The sequence below is a fragment of the Suncus etruscus genome, chromosome 3, assembly GCF_024139225.1.
Source record: "Suncus etruscus isolate mSunEtr1 chromosome 3, mSunEtr1.pri.cur, whole genome shotgun sequence".
Classification (NCBI taxonomy): Eukaryota; Metazoa; Chordata; class Mammalia; order Eulipotyphla; family Soricidae; genus Suncus; species Suncus etruscus.
The window spans coordinates 44,722,899-44,744,365 of NC_064850.1; the positions used below are offsets into that span (position 1 = coordinate 44,722,899).

Here is a 21,467-nt window from a genome sequence, read left to right on the forward strand (position 1 = left end):
AAGCTCCGCGCCCTAGGCGCAGCACCCAGACCAAGCGCCTCCCTCCCGACGCTTCCAGGGGCAGCACCCGGGCCCCGCGGTCTCCCGCTGCGAGCCGTGCGCCTTCCCGCCCGCCACCACCGCACTCCCGCAAAGATGCTCACGAACCCAGCTGCGCTTTCTTTGGTTCCTGTTTGTCTGAGCTCTGGGTACTTGGGGCTGACGTGGGTCTTGGAGCCGAGGAACGTGAGATGAGCTGGACATAGTCGGGGCTGGGTTCATCTAACACCCAGACCTGATATTTCTATGGGGGCCGGGGGTGTGATGGGGACAACCTCCCGGTCTAAATGGAGAGCCGAACCCGCTACTACAGGGTGGGCGGTGGCCAGAGAGGATGGGCTGACGACAGGTCTAGGGAGGACCCAGATTGTGTCCCTAACAGTGTGTCCCTGTCTGGAGAGCTCTCTTGTAAGAACTTCCTTGCCCTTCTGCTTCTATAGCTGTTCCGATAGCTTGCTCCTGTAACTCCTCACTATGCTCTGCCGCTTCCTCCCCTTTCTTCTGGCTCCTCAAGGTGCTGCTGGGACCTTGTGCCCCAGGACAGTGTACTTGCCACCTTCTCAGGTACCTCTGCTTGGTGACTGACTAGGGCAGGGCAGGGTCTGGTCAATCCAAGTGTGCTATGCTTCTGCCCCTGAAGTCCAGACTCACCAGCTTTGCTGCAGGCTGGAGACTGATCCTTTCCTGCCAGAATTCACCCCCCTGGCCTGCCTCCTGCCTGGGTCCACAGCTCTGCAGCAGAGGCCAGTGTCCCCTCAGCACAGGTGGGCACCGTCACAGTTGCAACCTCCCTAGAGACTCTGCCATGCTTCACCCCAGACCTGTGGCTCTGCTGAGGGACACCTGACCCCCACCATTTGCTCCATTGGTGACTCCAAGTCACCAATCCCCCCTTTAGTCAAGGGCTCCCTGAGCCAGGATCAGGGATCAGGACCCACCAGTGGTGCTGTCTTGTGGAGCCTGAGGGCAAGTCTCATGCTGTCAGTATGTGTTTGCCCTGTAGGGAACATGCTCCACACACACAACACACCCTGCCCCAGATACATGCACATCCCAGATCATACACTCCATGGAATTTACCATGCAGGTAACCACAGGGACATCAGTATATGCTCACAGTTCACAAATACCATACACTCACACTTTCACACACTCTTGTGTGTATAAGTAAACAGATACTTATACTCTTCACATAGTATCATGCACTCATATACACACACATGCAGTCTTGTGCACAATGACACTTTTATGCAGAGTTGCACTCATACATTCACATAGACACAATCTCACCTACTCACACACTTCATTCAGACCCTCACAGACTCAGTATCACATTCACTCTTACACTTTTGTACACTTGCATCCTTATATACCCACACTCCTACACACTCCAAACTCTTGTATACATCCATACTCACAGTCTGGCAGTGCCCTGGGTGCCCCCTCAGATGACTGTGGCCCCCTCCCCCAGCTCAGAAGAAGCTCAGTCTTCTGGGGCCCCAGCTCTTGGAGAGATGTGATGGTCTCACTGGGCCATCTATGGAGTCTCCTGAGTCCCTCACTGGCCCTGAGATGTATGGACTGTGGCTCTGCTGTGGGCTCTGCCCTGGTCCCTTGTGGTGCACAAAGGAAGCCTGGACCCTGCTCCTGGCTGTTCCTACTTCACTGCTCCCTCCTGGACCTGGACCCAGTGGTTTCCCTGGCCTCCCTGCCAGGACATTGGCAGCTTCTGCAGCCAGGGGTCAGGCAGTATGGGGAAGTGATGTGCATATATTATTATTCTGAGCTGTGTCCACACATGTCCTCTCCCCTCTCCAGCCATCCACTGTGATCCCCCTCCCATAGTCCATGGCAGTCAAAACAACTTTATGCTGGGAGAGCAGTTACCCCTACACTCGGTGCTGAGGTACAAATGCAAGAAGGACTTCCGTCTCATTGGAGAGGCAGTCATGAAGTGCATCAGCATGGATGGGGCCGGAGTCTGGGACAAGGACCCCCCGATTTGTGAGACCTACAGTAGAACAGCTCGGTGCCATGAGCCAGTGGTGCCCGGGGGGTACCAGTACAAGCAAGCTCGGCCACCATATGTGCACGGCATCAGTGTGACATTCAACTGTAATGTCAACTTCACCATGAAAGGCCATAGGACTGTCTGGTGCCAGGCCAACAGCATGTGGGGACCGTCAGAACTGCCCGTGTGTGAGAGCGGTAAGTGAGGTCTTTGTAGGACCAGAGCAGGGGTGCGGACAGGGATGAGAATGAAGTCAGAACAGGGATGAGGATGGAGACAGGACAGGGACACTTATGATGATAAAGGTGGGACAGGGATGGGGATAGGGACAGTGATAGAGATGGGGACATAGATGAGAATCAGACAACCTGTAGGTCAGAGAAAGGGGGAACTGTACCCCAATCTCCTCCACAGAGGCCATGCTGCTCCTTCTTGGGAGCACATATCCTACAACACATATCCTAGGAGAGGGAGACATGGGCGCCCATCTCTGCCAAGAGCCAGGGCTTCCCTGATGGACACCCCACTTGGGGCAGTGTGGCACCTCATGGGAGTCAAGGGCCCAAGGCTCCTCTGGAAGGAGCTGATGACATGTCATGATGTCCTGACATGTCATGATGATGCCTCAGACTTTGAAGTTGGTCCATTTTCAGCTCTTTAGCACTTTGTCCTCTGGTTTGCTCTGCCCTGCCACAGAAATCTTAAATTCTAGTCACACCGCAACAGGGGCTGCAATACTAGAGCAAATGCACAGCTTCATGCTACAGTAGGGGTTGACTCTAAGGGACCCAGTAGAGGTTTGGTGTGTGAGAGACCCCGAGTCTGACCTTTGGCACTGCATGAACCTCCAAGAACTGCTAGGTGTAACTTATATAATAGTAACACTGTGTAAACCATTATACCAGCATATATGTATGTGTGTATATATATATATATATTTAATATCAGCATTGTTGTGGATTTTCTCAGTAAAGAATGTTATGCATCCATTCTACATCAAGGAGTTGGTATATGTATATCATATGTATTTTAGCATATATATATATATGATTGAGTTATGAGGGCTCTATGATGGTACTTATCCATCCAAGTGCTGGGAAGTCAGGAGAAATCACCAAGTGGGATGAATGGGGAAAATCTCCTTTGGACCAATGCAGACCCACTTCTCTGTGTCACCTGGGGGAGATGCTAGGGCAAGGCAAGTGTGCAGATATGTGTCTGGTAGAGCCCTAAGCCACTGATCAGAGCCTGTATTAACAGTAGGACGAGACTGTGGGTGATAGTGAGCCCTTTCCCAGAACTCAGTTTTACAAGATCAGTGTGAATTATGACTGGAAGTGACAAAGGGTTACTGGTGAGATTATCAATGTGACCAGCTTGATTAACCTGAATACCATGGAGTATATGAATCACACATATATGTGGATCATATGATATTGTGTGGTAACATGTGCATAGTGCTGGCCACATGGCAACCCTGTGTCATTGCTTGCACACATGTAGATGTGTCACATGCATCCCCATGTGCTCACGATGCTTATTCACATATGCATTACCTGTATTCACATGTTTTAAGCATGGTTACTATGAGTACATATGTGCTAAGCACACACATCTGTGCTTTCCAAGTGGAACCCTATGACTATGCTGATCACATGTGTTAGGTACAGCATGTGTTACATGTGTGTTTTCATGGAATGGCTTGTCATACAAGTTCATCTATATGCAAACACACATGTATGTGCATGACATTATGCCTCTGCATGTACTCGCTAAGATGGATGTGTGCCCTTGCGAAAGTGCTATATGCACATATCTGTGTGTTACCAAGTCTCATATATGTTTACACATGTGTTTGTGTTAAGCCCTGGGCCATGCAGGTGCCATGAGTGTCATGTGTGAAATAATAATGCTTGTGCATATCACATGCTCTTGTGAGGCCACATCCCATGTATGTGTATACATGTGCATCCATATGGAGTCACATACCATTTGTGTGTATCTGCGTGTAATTGCACATAATGTGTGTGCACTTGGCATATCTGTGTCATGCTTGTGCTGAGTGGAGACAAAGTGTATGCAGTGCCTGACATTTTTTCTCCTGTGTGTGTGTGTGAAGATCTTCCCCTGGAATGTCCCGCACTCCCAGCCCTGCACCATGGACAGCACACAGGGGAGGCTGCAGGCAACTTTGCCCCCGGACTGGCCGTGAATTTCAGCTGCCAGGCTGGCTACTTGCTTGTGGGCGCCAGAACCATCCGATGCCTTTCCTCTGGAGAGTGGAGTGCAGTCATGCCCCACTGTGAAGGTAGCCAGGCGCCCCTCCCAAGGCTCGGGCCTGTAGACACCAGACTCTTTGCTCACCTGCTGCTACTTTCACAGAGGCACAGTGTCAACAACCAGGGCTCTTTCCCCATGGGCGATTGAATTTACCAACCAACCTCAAGCCTGGTGCCACCTTGAGATTCTCCTGTGATGAAGGGTAAGTGCAGGGTGGGTCTGGGTCCAGGGATGGCTGCAGGGACAGAAGCAGGGCCTGGGCCTGACTGAGGGGCAGTGTTGGGGGGGGCAGGGAAGGGACATTCTCTGAGCATCCTGAAATCCTTGTCTTGCAGATACCGGCTTCGTGGGGAGCCTACTAGCCTCTGTGTTGTCACTGAGCAGCAGGCGATCTGGACCAAGATGCCTGTGTGTGAAGGTAGGGGGTCACTGCTCCTGATCAGGTGCTCACCTGCAGAATTTAGGAAGCAGATCCAGGGTCTGCCTCCCACAGTCCTCAGTGACTTCCAGTTCTCCACAACCTGGGCTCTGAGCTTCTACAGTGCTCCCCTTGGGCTCTCCCTGCTCCCTCTAAGTGCTCTGAGTCCCCATATCTCAAAACAGGGTGGAAGTTCACCGTAGTGTCAGGAAACAGACAACAGACAACAGACATCTGTTTGGCCTCCAGCCTAAATCTGGTCCTGGCTCCTCTTCCTAAAGGAATTTAGGCACCCCCTGGGAGTGGGGGAGGAGTACACTAGAACCTGAACCCAGTGGCTCCCGGGATTGATGCTCGGAGTTTCCACCTCAGCCCAGAGAGCTGGAGGCCCAGGTGTAGACTATGGGGACAGGGCTGCTTGGGAGTGTCCAACTTCTGTTCCTGTTCCCAGTCTGGCTACTTCTTTTGACAGCTTTTAGTGCTCACTGTACGCTCTTTGAGTTCGTGGGGTCCTGAAGTTACATGTCCATACACCTTTGACCCTCTAGAAATTTTCTGCCCACCCCTGCTGCCCACTCTCCATGGCCGGCATTCAGGCACCCCAGGAAAGAGCTCCAAGTTTGGCAGTGTCGTGACCTACACCTGCGACCCGGGCCCAGAGCCAGGGGTGACTTTTGTACTGGTGGGCGAGCCCACCCTCCGCTGCATTGCTGACCGTCAGAACCAGGGCATCTGGAACAGGCCGGTACCCCGCTGTGAGCTGTCTGTGCCTGCCGTGATGTGTCAACCCCCCCAGCTCCCCAGAGGCTACGTATCTGCAGGGCAGAAGGAGCGATATGTCTACAACGACACGGTGCAGTTTGCTTGCGAGCCCAGCTTCATGCTGAGAGGCAGCCCGAAGGCCCGTTGCATGGTCCAGGGCTCATGGTACCCCGCAGTCCCTGTCTGTGAGAAGGGTGGGTACCATCTCTCAGGGAGATCGGAGTGTGGGGCTGGACTCTGCCCAATGAAGAATCCGGCGTCAGCGTGTTCCCCCTCCTGTAGAATGCCCTGCGCCCCCACAGATTCCCAATGGGCAGAAGAGAGACAGCAGCAGTGTCCGGTTCGAGCCAGAATCCTCCGTGAACTACAGCTGCAACCCTGGCTTCAAGCTGGTGGGACCAGAAACCATCCGCTGCTCTCGGGACGGGCTATGGATGCCTGAGGTGCCGCGATGCCAAGGTGCCTGTCCTCCTGCACTGTTTCGATACCTCTATCTGCCCCAGGCGGCTTCTTAACTGTCTCTCTCCCCAGAGGCCGAGTGTAGGCCCACGGGACAGCGGCTATTTCAGAGGCCCCAGGGCCACTTCATCAGGAAGCGTGTGGGCTCATCCTGTGGAGAGGGGTAAGCAGCTGGAGGCTGGAGGGGCTTACCTGACAGATCCTGTCTCTGATCCTGTCCTTGCCTCTGCATCTGTCCCTGCCCCTCTGTCCCTACCCCTTTCTCTGTCCCTGCCCCTGTCCCTGCCTCTGCCTTTGCCAGTGGGTATGTCAACCTCCCAGCTCTGCCTTGGGCTCTGGCTATCCTGTGACCATTCCCTGAGACCCCATGCCAAGGTTATCTCTGATGTAGGTTCCGGCTGGGCAACAGCATTTACCAGCCATGCCAGGGAACTGAGCCATGGTTTGTGGAGGAGCGTCTTTGTCAAGGTGAGTGTCAAGATCAGGTGAGGGTGCTAGTACCCTGAAGGGACCAACCAGGGACCCATTGGCTCACGTTCCCATTTGCAGTGTGGGAGGCCTGCGGCCCCCTCTTGTCCTCCATAAGACCACTGAGAAGATGGGGCAGCTGGAGCCTAGACTGGGCTCACCCTGGGCTCACTCTGGCTCTGCTCTATCCAGCCATCCACCACCCCCACAACCAGCATCTACAGCCCAAAGTGCTCCATCTTGCTAGGCCTCAATTGCTTCCCTTTCTCCCCAGAGATCACCTGCCCCCCACCACCTCGAATCCACAATGGAACACACAGTGGAAGCCCGTGGGAAGAGGTGCCCTATGGGACCACAGTTACCTACAGCTGCCACCCAGGGCCAGAGCAGGGCGTGGAATTTGCCCTGATAGGGGAGCCAACTCTCCGCTGCACCAGCAATAGCCAGGCCAGAGGCATATGGAGCAGGCCAGCCCCCATCTGCAAGCTTTTGCTCCCTGAAGTGCACTGCCCCCCAGTCTACATAGCCAATGGGCACATGACACCCAGTCAGAATGCATCATATCCATATAACACCAGCATGCATCTTGCCTGTGCCCCCGGATTCTCTCTAAAGGGCAGCGCACATATTCGCTGTGGACCTGCTGGAGCCTGGGACCCCGAGATACCCATCTGTGAACAAGGTACCAGCCCGGCCAACTCACTGGACCATACCCAAATGAAGCCAGACAGGCCATACATATGGGGCCATGGTGTCTGTTCAGGGACTGTTCATATGTGACTATGCAGGAGTACATGTGCATGTGTGCAGGTTTCTCATATGTATGCATGTGTGTGTCATGTGTGTCTTGTTCTCCAAGCTTTGTGTCCTGGGATGGGGTTCTCTCTGCCATTCTCTGGGATCTCTTGGACCTAGGGAGATCTCCCAGGCCCGCTCCCTGGGCAGTGGCTCCCAATTCATAACAAGGCACTTGTGGGACTCATGCTGTGCTGATGGCCACAGGGTGCTCTCCCCACAGCCTGCATGCTCAGTACTCAGGCAGAGCAGGGATGCTGTCCCTGGCACCCGGGCACCATTCCTGGTAGGGAGCCAATCGCACCAAGCTCGGTTTCTAGAGGGTCCATGCTTGCTTTGTCCTTGACAGCTGGCAGGCATGAGTTATGCTCCTCTCTCCCCCAGAGGAACCATGCCAGCCCTTGGGAGAAGTTGGAGAGAAGCCTCCAGCCGGGGCCACTGTGGTTCCAGTCAATACGTCCTGCCAGGATGGGTGAGTCACTTTGTGCTGCAGACCTTCGAGGATTTTCATGTGAAACTGGAGGATTTGGGGCTCCCTCACCCACTAGCACATGGAGCTTTGCATTTTTAAAGGAGTGGGAGTAAACAATGCCTTCATTGAGGCCGATGTCTGTACTGAATACCCGGTGCTTGGAGGCCAGGCCAGGGGCAGCCAGTGAAGTGAGTGACTCTGTCTAGGTTCCATCTGAAGGAGTTTGCTTATCGCAAGTGTGAAGACCCCATGCAGGGGGTCTGGTTCCAGAGAGTCCCGCTTTGCCAAGGTAGGACCAGGAGGCAGTGGGCAGGGTGAGGGTAGTGGGCATGGCTGGGTACAGCAGGTAGGGTGGGGCAGCAGACAGTAATGAGGGGAGTGACCAGGGTGGGGGCATCAGGCAGGGTGAAGCAGTGGGGTTGAACATGACCAAGCAAGGTCCATGTTTGTGGTATCCCTTTGCCTCGCTTGTGCTTTCTTACCGGGCTGAGGATGTCTTAGTTCTATTGAAGATGTAGCTCAGGCTCTGGGGCCAGAATGAGCCTTGCTTGATATCGCTGCTTGGGTCTCTGTGCTGCCCACTGGCCCTTGGTACCTACTGGGCAACCCCTGTACCTCTCCACAGAGCTGCACTGCCCACCCCCACCTCCCATCGACAATGGGAGACACTCTGGGGGTGCTGCACATACCTTCCCCTTTGGAAGCCAAGTCTCCTACGTGTGCTTGCCGGGCTTCCAGCTGCAGGGAGAGGGAAACCTGCGGTGCGGCAGCCCTGTGGAGGGTCAGGCGGCAACACAGGCCACCTGGAGTGGCCTTGTTCCCAAGTGCAGACGGGTGGTTGAGGTGCCACAATGCCCAGAGCCTGAGCTAAGATATGGACGCCTGACGTCGGGACCACACACAGCATATCCCGTCAAGAGCATCGTGCGAGTGGAGTGCGACCCTGGCTTTGTCTTGAATGGCAGTGATGTCATTGTCTGCCAGCAGGATAGCATGTGGGCGCCTGGCCTGCCAACCTGCTTGAAGACAGGTGAGAGGGCAACAGTCCCATCCCTCAGCTATCCCCCCCCCAGGGGCAGCAAAAGCCCTGCCCAAGGGTGGGAGTCGTACCTTCAACTCAGAATGAGTGAAAGACCTTTAGGGTGAATGTCTGGCCTGTTGACCCATGATGAACCAGTAGTTCAGGCAGAAAGTTGGGGTCCCAGAGATTGAAGCTCATTACCAAATTCTCCTGTTGTTATGGTGGTTTTGAGGCCATGCAAGGCAGACCCTACATGGTCCTGGGAATTAAGTGGAGTCGGCTACTTGCAAGGCGAGCACCTACCTCGCACCCTCCCACTGTCTTGGGTTGTTCTTCCCCTGAGGTCCGTCTGTGACCCTGGTGGCAGGGACATTCTGTGAGAATAAAGCTGACTGAGTTCAGCTCCCAGGACTCAATTCTAGGCAGTACTACCTCATTTTAGGGAGACCTTTTCTCAATACAAGCAAATAGCCTCTCCATTCTAGTGAGGGGTGCTTACTGGGATGGCTGTCTTTCTGAGGCTCAAAGTTGAGAGCCACAGAGATGTGAGCCACTGAAGGGACAAGGCCTGTGCTGACCACATTCTCTCTCCCTGGACCTCCCAATAGATTGGACCTGTCCACATCGCAGGGTGCCCAATGCTGGGCTAGAACCCTGGACCCCAAGACGGTGGCTGACTCAGCTCTTGCCCTCACCCGAGGCAGCACCAAGCTCCTGCTGTTATTCTCCCCTGTCCTCAACTCAGCTCTGCTGTTACTCTCTCCTGTCTCACTTCAGCTTTCCAAGGCTGTCCTCAGCCCCTTCTAATCCCCAATGGAAACCACACTGGTGGGGACAGAGCCTGGTTCATCCCTGGGACATCCATCCTATACAGCTGCAACCAAGGCTACTTGCTGAATGGAGCCACATTGCTGATGTGCACAGAGGCTGGGACATGGAATCAGCCTTTCCCGTCCTGCATAGGTGGGTCCCAAAGTCCCCAAGATCCCCAGTATAGAGAAAAACATGGAGTCAGGTGAACCCCATAGTCCGCAGCACACACTCAGATCTTTTAACCTGTGTCTCACTGGGCCTTGGAATCAGCATAGTTGGTGGAATTAACTAGACTGGTCCAGTGGCTAATCTGAGACCAATAGAAATTATTTGTACTATAGAATGCTGGGACAAATGTGAATTATACACCACAAACCACTGGGTGAATAACACTGGCCACAGGGCAGCCTCTCATGTGCACGGGTGAGTGTGTGAGTGCATTGGGTGTCGGCGTATGTGTATTTATTGACCTACACGTACACATTTAGGTGTGCATGCATCTATTCATGTATATATTTGTGTCTGCACAAATATGTTCATGTGTGTATTCATATGTATGTGTCTAGGTATATGATTATATGGGTGTATGTGCATGTGAGTGCACACATGTGTGTCTGCATATGTAGCAAATATAATAAAATGCAGCAATCACGGGAAGCTTTCCTTTGCATGGTACAGGACGGTGCACGTATTCTGTAGAAAGTTTTAATCAACTAGATAGAGGCCAGCCCTTCATAATGGGTGGGTGCTGGGCCAGCACACAGGCTATTGTTTGGGGGTCCAGTGGGTCCCACCCTTGCAGTCTAGGCAGTCACTGAATTCTAGGATTCTGCAGTACAGACCACCTGAGTTGCAGGTGTTACATAAACCCTGCAATATAGATGAGGTGCCAGGATATGGATACTGTAATATAAGATGATCAGATGGTCTATGTAGATTGAAGAACAAGTCTTGAGTCTGGATTTAAATCGAGAATCTTACATCTTGGGGGTTTCCCTGTGCTGAGTGGAGAGGTTGGGGCCATGTGTGCATATGTGTGAGGAACTATCTGTGGACATTGAGGGAAGTGTCTCAGAGTCCCAAGGTCTTGTCTCTGAGAAACCCTCATAGAACTCCATTGTGGTCAAATGGGAGCAGAAAAGAGGAGACAGGTTTTCAGATCTGAGGGAGGGGATCTGCAGATCTGAGGAAGGGGGTCTGCAGATTTGAGGCAAGGGTCTTTAGTTCATAACAGCCTGGGAACACTGTGTGACTTTGGCACTCTGCTTGAGCAGGAGCTCACATGAGTCCCTGTTTTGCAGAGGTGAATTGCAGCTCCCCAACACAAGTGGATGGTGTACAGAAGGGGCCAGAGCCCGGAAGGACATACCAGTATGGGGCCATCGTGACAGTGGAGTGTGCAGATGGGTACACGCTGGAAGGCAGCTCCCAGAGCCAGTGTGAGGAACAGGATGGCTGGAACCCGCCACTGGCCATGTGCAAATCCCCAGGTAGGTTAGGGTCATTCTGCGAGAATTCCTGGGTGGTCAGAAGCTGCCCTGTAGGATCTCCAGCTGGGTCAGGAACTCAACTGTGGTGATGTTGGAACTCTGGTTCTGGGCCTTTGGTGTCTGACTCTGGAGAGCCAAGGCTGAAGCCGAATCCAAGGCAGATGAGCTGCTAGAGAAAACAGAACTGTTTAGTGCAACATAACCAAAGAAGCTGGAGGGGACAGTCCCCATGGGTGGCAAGGGGAGTTGGGTGCCCTTGAGCCCCTCCACCCCTGGGACTCTGCCGCCTTGGGCCAAATAGCTTCACTAACATTCTCATGGCTCATGTCTCCCCAGGGCCGCTTGTTCCTCTGATCTTGGGTAAGTACTCTCGAAAATGCATGAAACCTCAGCTGGGGTCTGGGCTGGGTGCTACATTCCTGGTGCTCTGTGGCTCTTTCACAGATGCTCAGTGTCTACTGGCGCTTTTGAATGATCTTAGCAGAATTATCTAGTGTGCCCAACAATTTACACAAGCCACTGCTTGCTTAGGGTCACTTTGGGAAGTGGATTGACATCTGCTCTAGGACTGGGAGTGAGCTGTGTTGAAGGAGGGGCTGGAGGTAGAGAGGCAGCATGGGTGTCTCCCGGTATTGTCCCTGCACAGTGTCCCTGCGTGGTCACCCCTTGGTGTTCTCTCATGGAGTCAGAACATGGTGCTGGCTCCTTGCATGACAGATGAAACCCTATGTAGGGCTGCCATCCTGGGACTCTGATGTACATCAGGACAGCGCTGTGAAATGTGTATCACCCAAGTGCTGAAGGGAGAGTGACTTTTGAGCTGTAGGGACAGGAGCTGGACATCTAGCTGCATGCCCCATCAGTAGCAAGAGTGTGGCCAGTGCCCTGCAGCCCTTGGTCTCCTGAGGACGGGGTCCCATGGGCTGGCTCCAACCAACTGGCTCTCTCATCCCCCAGGTCTGTCTGGGGGCATCATCCTTCTCTTTTGCCTGGTGGTTGTCGCTTTCTGCATGATCCTGAAGCACAGAGAACGGTAATCGAGGGTCTGCTTCAGGGCTGAACCCCACAGAGGAGCTCCTCAGTGAAAGTCTGAGATAACCTCCTGGGCCTCCATCCCATGCTGTAGCCCCCTCCCCAGGCAGATAGTGCCTGGCAGCACCTCAGGATTTGGGGGTGGGGATGGGGAAGCCTGCAGGGGGTGGCTGGGCAGGCATCCATGTGCCTGGCATTCATGTGCCTGGGGTAGTGTCTACTTAGGGGTGCCCACCCCCCACCACTTGTGAGGATGCCATGAGGCAGGTGTTTTGCGCAGAGGGTAGCGGTACCAGGAAGAGCCATGGCAGGGAGAATCCCTGGGAGCGTTCAATGACACTTCCATCTCTAATACCTTGGAACACCCCGCCAGGCCCATATTGGTACACTGCAGGGAGACCCTCAACACTTGCAGACCCAAGCAGGAGTGGTCACTGGCTTTCTAAAGGGGCAAAAGATGGGAAGATAGAGTGTGCAGAGGTGTTGCAGTGATGGAGAAGGGGACCTGGCAGGGGTGCTTACTGTGTAGTAAGGGAGTTGAAATGTGGCCCTGAAACAGTGTAAGTTTAACCACATATCTCAGGAGCCAGGAGAGAAGTCTTGGCCTAAGGGGCCAGGTAATTTCTTTGAGGGTTTTGTCTAGGAACTGATGCTGGGGCTTGTTTCTCAGAATTCTGGGACACAAAGGTCTTCAGAAAAATGGGAGGGCATTTGCCTTGTTCTTACAGGAAGTCATAAAATAATTTTAGCACAGAATAATGGGAGATTCGAATAAATAGAAAATGTGGTCTCTATCTCCTTCCCTCTCACTGCCCAGTTGCTATCACAGCTGTGCATGTGCCCATCTGCTTCATGTGGTGCCCTGGGACTGGGCAGTCTCAGTGACATGGTTCCATGCTGGGCTTGAGGGTGTGGTGCCAGGATTGACACTGGACTGGGAACACTCAAAGCAGGTACCCTAACCCTGTGACATCATTCTGAGGGAGCATAGATGAATGAGGGACATAGCTTCAGCCCTATAAGCCTTTTTGTCTCTTTTCCTACTCTCCAAGCTGGGAATTGTGATAATCTGTTTTCCTTCCCCAAACTGTGACCTATAACAATGAGTTCAGGACATTTTCAAGACCAGATAAATCAGGCATGAAAGGCACCTGCATGTGATGGGTCAGGGAGGCAGCAGACATTTGCTCCCCACAGTCATAATGGCCATGAGTGACAGCCTTGCACTCCTCTTCCATCAGCAATTATTATACGAACAGCAGCCCTAAAGAAGACCTCCACTTAGAAACACGGGAAGTCTACTCCATTGACCCCTACAACCCAGCAAGCTGATCGGAGACAAACTGGTATGGAACAAGATGTCTAGCATTCACATTTCTCACTGCGTGGGATGGCCAGATCCTGCTGTATGTTCGGTAGCATGAATGGCTTACGAGCCTACTTTATGACTGGGTTCCACTGAGTGTTCAGTAGAATGAATAACTAATTCACCTCCTTCACAGCCTATTGAGCAAGCTCACAAATAAATGGCTCTGTCACTGGGAGTGAAGCTAGAGGAGACTGAGAGGAGCTGAGAAGGAAGCTGAGGGTGGAGTGAGGACTGTGATCCACAGTGCTGAATGGGGGAGAGCCTTGGGGAGTGAGTCAGTTTGTGGTTGTGCTTGTGTGGTGTACATGTGCACGCATGGAATGTGCACACAGGTGTGTGCATTGTGCGTGCAGGAGTGTATTGAACATCTGTATATGTATGTGTATGCAACTGTGTGTGTGCATGCAAGTGTGTGCATGTGGTATTGCACATGCTTATATGCCTGCTATATGTATGTATATGTGTGTTGTGTGTATTTGTCTTTATGTTTGTGTTGTATTGCACATGTATACATGCATGTGTGCTGTGTATATTTCATGTTTGTATATATGTGTTTGTATATATGTGTGCCTGTATATGTAGGTGTGTATTTCATGCATTTGTGTTATATATTCATGTGTATATATGCCTGTGTGTAGATATGTGTATTGTGTAGTTATGTGTATTGTGTGTCATGTTTATTGTGTACAGGTATGCATTTGTGTACCCATGTATGCAGCTATATATTTTAGGCATGTATATGTGTATTTGTGTATATGTGCCTGTATGTGGCACATGTTTACATGTGTGAGCACAGGTATGTGCATGCACATGCAATTGAGTCTGTATGTGTGGATGGCTCCTGGCAGTCCTCCTTATGATGACCATTTTTGAGGACCAGGAGACCTCATCTCTGGAGGAGACAGACCCTTTCCAGGCATTTGAAAGCCCAGTGAAGGGAGCCTAGGGTCTGTGGCAATGTGAGAGCCCCAGGCCCACCATTCCACTGAGGTAGCTTGTGTCAACCTCATTAATCTTGTTTCTAATTCCCCCACTCCTCCCCCTGAATGAACAGCAAGAGCTATTTTCCCAGTCATAATCTTGTCAGTGCAGCAAGGCAGGCTTGGGGAACTGGGTGGCATCCACAATTTCCCTGTGCTCTCTGGAGCTTGTTCCATGAAAGAAAGATGGATACCAGGCAGGTGGGGAAGGGTGGAAGCAGTCTGGCCATGCAGAGTAATTGGGAGAGGCTCTGGCTTCATGGTCTCCTATACACACATACAGCAGCTGCCATCTCCCTGAATTACTGTTTGTGTGCCCAACTTGTCTGTCAGGGAGGGGCTCCCTGGAGGTCACTGTCTGTCTGTCCACCACCTGTAAACTCACTCTGGAACCCCTGCCTCAGTGACCTGGCTCCTGGCTTCCAGCTCCAAGATCCTGGCTTCCAGCTCCTGGCTCCAAGCTCACACCAGAGAGGACTGAACCTTAATATTGCTGTCCACTATGGTCTGCACTTGCTGGCACATGGATGCAGAGACCAAGCTGCCTGGACATGCTTCTTGAGCAGAATGGAAAAATCGGAGGGATTGCTTCTCGGCCTTTTGGCTAAGATCAAGTGTGGAAAACTTTGAGGGAACTCAGTTCTAGAGTGCATGGGCTTTCTTCTGCACCATGTAACCCACCTACAGCTCACTCATAGCTATTCCCTCTTGGTCCCTGGTCATAGTGATAAGCAGTAATGCTGTGGCACATCTGCACAGGTGAATCTGGTTTTCACTTTGATTCTGGCTGTGTTTTCTCACAGAACATTTTCTGCCTTTCCATGACCACTCTCTGACTCCAGCGTACACACACTGAAACCCCAAGAGCCAGGCTTTAAACCTGGCTTTTAGTCTACACCTTCAGCTTCAGGTGTTCCCTGGGCAGTCACTGTGGAATGTGATTTAATAGCTTTGGCATTAGTTGTGCCAATAAATTCTGTCTTTAAAAGATGTGCTGACCCAACCTGGTCCTTTCTGAGTCCGAGGGCTCTAGTAAGAGGCATGTTTTCAGCTTCAGTTTAGACATGTTCTGATGCGTCTCCATGAAGCTGGGTCACAGCTCCCCACACTGGGTGGCTTGAGTCCTGCCCATGCTTCCTCATCATCCTTCCCTCAAACTCCTCCAGCCAGGACACTTTGCTTAGTGGTGGTGAGGCAATATGTCCCCAATTCTTCCAGTCTTGGCAGAGTGCAGAGACCAAATGCATCTCCCTGCCCCTGTGGAAGGGCCCAGGCCACAGTCCCAAACACTCATGTAGCCTCCTGTCTTCTAGACTGACCCCTGAATCCTCACATCCCCAAGGCCCCTCTGGCGACCAACCCTTCCCATCCCCTTCCCCTGGTCTCCACATGAGGCTCATGTGTGGTGCCGCAGAGCTGCCCTGTGCATGGTGCCCCACGGCTATGGTGCCCCATAGCCAGGACAGGCCTATCATAGATATCACAATCCATGCTAACACAGCCTCTGAGATAGCGACAGGCTATCTATATCCCTGGGAGCATGCATAATCCCCCAGGTCTGCCCCAGCGCCAGAGCTGATATGCTCCACTGCTCCCTTCATCCGGTTGGCACTATGCTCCTCTGCACCTGCCTCTGCTCTGCCAAGCCACCTGGGGCTCCCAGACCTACCACTTGCCCCAGCTACCCCTACACTCTCCTCCCACTACTGACCCTCCTTCACTCCCCTCCACACACTTCAGCCCTCCCCTCACACTCCCATCCCACATCTGAACCCTCTCCACACTCCCCAATACCACACTCCCTCCTTCCTCCTGATCCTCCACACATTCTTTTCCCCTACACACTCCCTCTCTCTCCTCTCTCTTTACCCTCACACATCCCATCCAGTCCCACTAGGAGGCCCTTCTCCCCGTTCCCCTTCATCTCTGCTGCCTTCTGGCACCTCTCTTCACCCACAGACTAAGCCCTGTGATATGTGGCACAATCTCCACTGTAGCTGACACATATGCGCTATGTCTCCACTGTATCTGACCCTCTCTCACCTCTGGTCCCTTTCCAGGTCACAAAAGGAACAGACTATCACCAGCCACATAGTGCCCAGGACAATGGCCTCTGTCACAGTGCCCCAGAGTCCCCTGCTACTGTTGTATCTCCTGCCTCCCTTGCAGGTCTCCCTAAACGGCACAGACACTGCCCACCTGTGCCCCAAGACCCATGTCCCAGCCAACAGCCCTGACACCCCCACTACTGACCCAGTTCGACTGGCCAAGCCCTGTAGGGCTCACCCCGGGCTGACCAGAGAGGGTGCAGCACTTAGTGGCAGAGCCAGAGATGCAGCCTTGGCCCAGACATTGCAGCCCCCACCCCTTGGACCCACACACAGACCCACACACAGACCTGTCACTGAGAGATAGATCCTTGCAGAACCCTGAACAGCTGCAGGAAAGAGGGTATTTTCTAAAGGGAAAATTGGGAGATTCCAAACATACTCAGCTCTGGATATTCCAAATATTTCCAACCTGCGTTTCAGACCAGGTTCCCCCCAGCCTCACACTTCTCTGTCAGACTCTCTCTTCTCCTTAGTGCTGGGCTTAGCTGTAACCATGGCTCACTGACCTCTGCTCCTTGGAGACAAGCTCCAGGCAGAACCAGGTATCACAGTACCACTGGGAGCTCCTGGCCCTTCCTTCCTCCTTTTATGGACCCTGGGCAAAGTGCCACAGACCCAGGCTGGAGCCTCTGAGGGATCAGGTGGAGATGGGAGAGAATGGCACTGTTTACTCGCCCTAGCCCATGCTGAGTGCCCCTAATAGTTCTCTGTCCTTCTTGTCAGTAACTTGGCCTGTCCCCTGGAGTCTTGGTTCTTTTCTCCTAGGAAAGAAAGGGAGCAATGGTATTCACAATGCAGCCCTCTCCCTCCGGAGGGAGGAATCCATCACTCCTATCCCACCCCAGTGCCTCTGATTGGCTCCTGCATTCCTAAGGGACACCCCCTCCACAGTCCTATATCACCTCCATGTCTGCCTTCCCCAACTAATGCCCCAGGGACCAGCGCAGGAAGGCTGGACTGCTCAGGGCCAGCAACTGTGGTGGCAGTGGGACTCTCCCAAAATGATGCAAATTGGTGGCCAAGGACTCACCCAGGAACCGGAAGTTTCTCCTCTGAAAACGATGTAAATTAGAGGCTAAGAAGAGCTCACCCAGGAAGAGGAAGCTGTGGTTTGCTGTTGCAGCTGAGAGCTTTTTATCAGAACCTCAAGTTCCCAGAGCTCCACCAGAGCTCACAGACAGATGTGTTTGGCTTTGGCTCACCTATGGATGATGCTTGGCTTCAGGACTGGCCAATCTCAGGGGTGGAAGTCTCTTCCCTCAGGGGCCTGGCGCCTACCTTCTGCCCAGCAGCCCTCCTAGCCATCCTGGCACTAGCCCTGCTACTGGTGCCAACCCTCAGTAAGACACAGGGAACTAGGGTGGGGGAGTAGGACACATGGGAGGTCTGAGGAATTTAGGAGAATGGCTAGGGAGGACAGAGACCACTGGGCACTTAACACATGGGGGTGGGGTTGGCTGAAGAACATGGAAGGTGGGCCAGGGAGGACAGATACTATGGGGAGCAGGACACAGAGGTGGCATGGGAACAGGTACACAGGAGAGGAGAAGTGGGGCAGGGGGCAATTGCAGCTGCTACAAACACAGCCTGGGACCTGCTCCTGGTCTCCTTTAGCTGAGGAGGACAGGCAGGTAGGCCAGGAACCCTTCTGCTGGGGGATCCATTGTGCTCCTGAGGTATCTGAAACTCTTGAGTGTCTTTGATGATCTCTAGGGGTCAAGTAGTCTCTGGGGCCTTTGGGGATATTTGGGGGAACCCTGAAGGTTTCCGGGGACCTCATTGGGTCCCTGGTGGTCTCTGGGGTTCTTCATTGGTTTGACTCCTGAGATGCGTCTGCTCTGCAGGGGCTCCTGGGATGGTTTCAGGTCAGTGATGGGGCTGGAAGTTGGACAGCCCAGGTTGGGTTAGCTCCCACAGTGAGAGGATTCTGAGATCCAAAAACACCAACCAGTTTTGTTCTTGATCATCAAGGGAGCCCAGCAGGCCTGTTATAGATCCCCTAATACTCCTTTCTTGCTTTGCTCAGCCCAGCCTTCAGGGTGATTAACCCTGGGCTTCTTTTTTTTTTTTTAATTATCTTTATTTAAAACACCGTGATTACAAATATGATTGTAGTTCTACGGTTACAGTCATGTAAAGAACACCCCCTTCACCACTGCAAGATTCCCACTACCCACACCTGTATTTGAGACAGGCTTTCTATTTCTCTCATTCATTCACATTGTTATGATAGTTTCAGTGTAGTTATTTCTCTAACTGTACTCATCACTCAATGTGGTGAGCTTCATGTCATGAGCTGCACCTACATGGGTAAATGGGGGGAAATAAGGGTTGGGACGAGGCAGTAAAAGATTAGAAATGAGCTTTGTAGGGCAGTATCAAGGTCACAATACAAGATGGATATTATGCATATATAAACTATATGCATATAATACTATCAATATATATTGTACATGTAGGGACACTAGCCCCCATGTGGTTTTTGAAATGGAGACCAAGGAGAAAAAATTTCCAGTGACTGTCCCAGTATAAACCAGTGCTGCAACGACCTGCCCTCCTTCCAAAGCACATTCCCATTAGTGTAGGGAGAGGTAGGGGGAAAGCCTGATGACCCCTATAGAGTCCACCTGGACCAGTGCCCAGGGGAGGCCTGAAGTAACCCTGGACTTCTTGACCAGCCCAGAGGTCAGGGTCCAGAATCAGCATGGGCAGGAAAATGGGGGCCTGTCCCTGGGCCAGAACAAGACCTGAGTGTGGGTGGGAAGAATAGTCTGCGCTGCAACCCCTCATCAACCCTCCCCTTGGAGCCCTTTCTGCCCAGTGTGGGGATGCTGGCTTCACTCTGCAGCCTCTCAGCGTGTTCCTCTCACAGCACCATCAAGTCCTCAGACCTGCTCCCTGGAGGCCACGTCTCCACAGTTTTGTTCATCTATTTTTATTTCTGTTCACACCAGAAAGGGCCCAGCAGGAGAAATGAAGGTGCTGCCACTGTGTAAACATCAGAAGGAATGGGGTCAGGACCTGTGTGTCCTCCCAGACAAGAACCACCAGCAGTATTAATTGAAAGAAAATATTGACTGAGGCACTACAGCAACCTCTGGACAGTCCTTGCTGTTCTCTGTGGTTCTCTAGTTGGGTTTTAATGGGTCGAAGGGGCAGAAGGCAACACAGTCACACAGGGGCACGAAGCAACACAGAGACACAGGCAGTGACACTTGGTAGTGATGCAGGTATGGACACACCAGGCACAGTGACCATCATGTCTATGGCCTGAAAATCACCATATGGGATGGCTGGAAAGTCACACAGGAGAGCTGAAGATGCCCAGTAACAGAACGGTTGCCTTGTCCCCTTGGGAGAGGTGCAGAATGCAAGATGGGGCTATTCCCATAGACGTGGGCTTCAGGGTGGCTCACAGATACCACATGTATACACAGACAAAAAATATACATGCCACGTGTAGCAGACACACCACATGTACACAGAAACACATCCCTTTTCTCTGCTGAGCCTGCCTACATCCAAGGACTATAACCTCTCCAGGACCCATCCCGGTAAAATGTCCTCACCCAATGCACGTGGGGCCAATTCCTGCCGTGATTGGGTACCCAGAGACTTTTAAACCACAGCGGCCTTGCTCTCTACCTTTTCTCCATTGAACCTGCCTACATCCAAGGACTATAACCTCTTCAGGACCCACACCCGAAACGCGGTTGCTCCGCTTCTCGGCCGAGCTTATCTTGTAACCCCTAAATTCCATTTCTGTACATTTTAAGAAGCAATCTACAGCCTTGCCAATGGAGTAATTTTGCAGTACACCCCCATATTTACAGAAATCAAGATGGCTCCTCTAATAATCTAAAAAGTAGGAAACAAATAGGTATCCTCTCAAGAAGTTTAGAGTAGAATTATGGAAAATGTTCAGGGAGCTCAATAAAAAAAACATCGATAAACTTGACGAGAAAAATTAAGCATCAAGAAGTTTTGTCAACTGAAATTAGAAATTTTCACACTGAACTAACAGATCAGAAAAACTGAGCTTACCGGGACCCTTATTCCTAGCCTGAGAAGTGCTGGGAGGCTTGACAGGCCCCCAGCCATCCTTGTCTTTTTCCCCTGACTCCAGGCCTTCCCTGGGTGCCAGCTCAGATAACCAGAAGTGGGTTCAGGTGGACTCTCAGTGGTCCTCAGGTTCCCCCCTTCCTCCATACTCCAGGGGGGAGGTGCATGGGGAGGAGGGCAGGCAGACATCTGGCTTCCGGTTTCCTCTTTGATTCTGGAGACCAGCTCTTGCCAGGTATGGGGTTTGGGGAGGCCCCATACCAGAGCTTTTCTCCCTAGCCTGGGGAGTGCTGGGAGACTTGGCAGGCCCCCAGTCGTCCTTGTCTTTTTCCCCTGACTCCAGGCCTTCCCTGGGTGCCAGCTCAGATGGCCAGAAGTGGGTTCAGGTGGACTCTTAGTGGTCCTCAGGTTCCCCCCTCACTCCGTACTCCAGGGGGGAGATGCATGGGGAGGAGGGCGGGCAGACATCTGGCTTCCGGTTTCCTCTTTGATTCTGGAGACCAGCTCTTGCCGGGTATAGGGTTTTTCTCCCCTGGACTTCAGTCTTTCCCTGGGCACTGGTCTAGGTGGACTCTATAAGGGTCAACAGGCTTTCCCCTATCTGTCCCTACACTAATGGGAATGCGCTCTGGGAGGAGGGCAGGCTATTCTAGCACTGGTTTATATTGGGACAGTCAGTGGAAATTTTTTCTCTTTGTTTTCATATTGATATTATTGTGTGCATATATTCTATATATCTATAATATCCATCTTGTATTGGGACCTTGATACTGCCCTACAAAGCTCATTTCTAATACTTTACTGCCTCAGTCCCAACCCTTACTTCCCCCCCATCCTCCCATGTAGGTGCAGCTAATGACATGAAGCTCACCACATAGTGCACAT

At 52.3% G+C, this 21,467-nt stretch overlaps 1 protein-coding gene across 1 annotated transcript; it reads left to right on the forward strand.

Moving 5' to 3' along the window:
* The first annotated feature begins 326 nt into the window (after positions 1 to 326).
* On the forward strand, positions 327 to 13,392 carry CR2 (complement C3d receptor 2). The gene is made up of 18 exons (XM_049770758.1): positions 327 to 447; positions 1,858 to 2,247; positions 4,170 to 4,358; positions 4,433 to 4,532; positions 4,666 to 4,748; positions 5,297 to 5,704; positions 5,793 to 5,969; positions 6,042 to 6,132; positions 6,361 to 6,437; positions 6,712 to 7,119; positions 7,617 to 7,704; positions 7,911 to 7,993; positions 8,330 to 8,734; positions 9,503 to 9,688; positions 10,840 to 11,028; positions 11,365 to 11,388; positions 11,986 to 12,061; positions 13,302 to 13,392. Exons 1-18 carry the CDS (start codon positions 327 to 329, stop codon positions 13,390 to 13,392), a joined length of 3,186 nt encoding a protein of 1,061 aa, XP_049626715.1.
* Positions 13,393 to 21,467: the final 8,075 nt, after the last annotated feature.

Excerpts from the sequence above, each read along its gene's own strand:
- CR2 (XM_049770758.1), top strand. The coding sequence starts at position 327 with ATGGAGAGCCGAACCCGCTACTACAGGGTGGGCGGTGGCCAGAGAGGA. Across the intron at positions 5,970-6,041 it reads TGAGGTGCCGCGATGCCAAG|AGGCCGAGTGTAGGCCCACG; the intron begins GTGCCTGTCCTC and ends CTCTCTCCCCAG. Across the intron at positions 11,389-11,985 it reads GCTTGTTCCTCTGATCTTGG|GTCTGTCTGGGGGCATCATC; the intron begins GTAAGTACTCTC and ends CTCATCCCCCAG.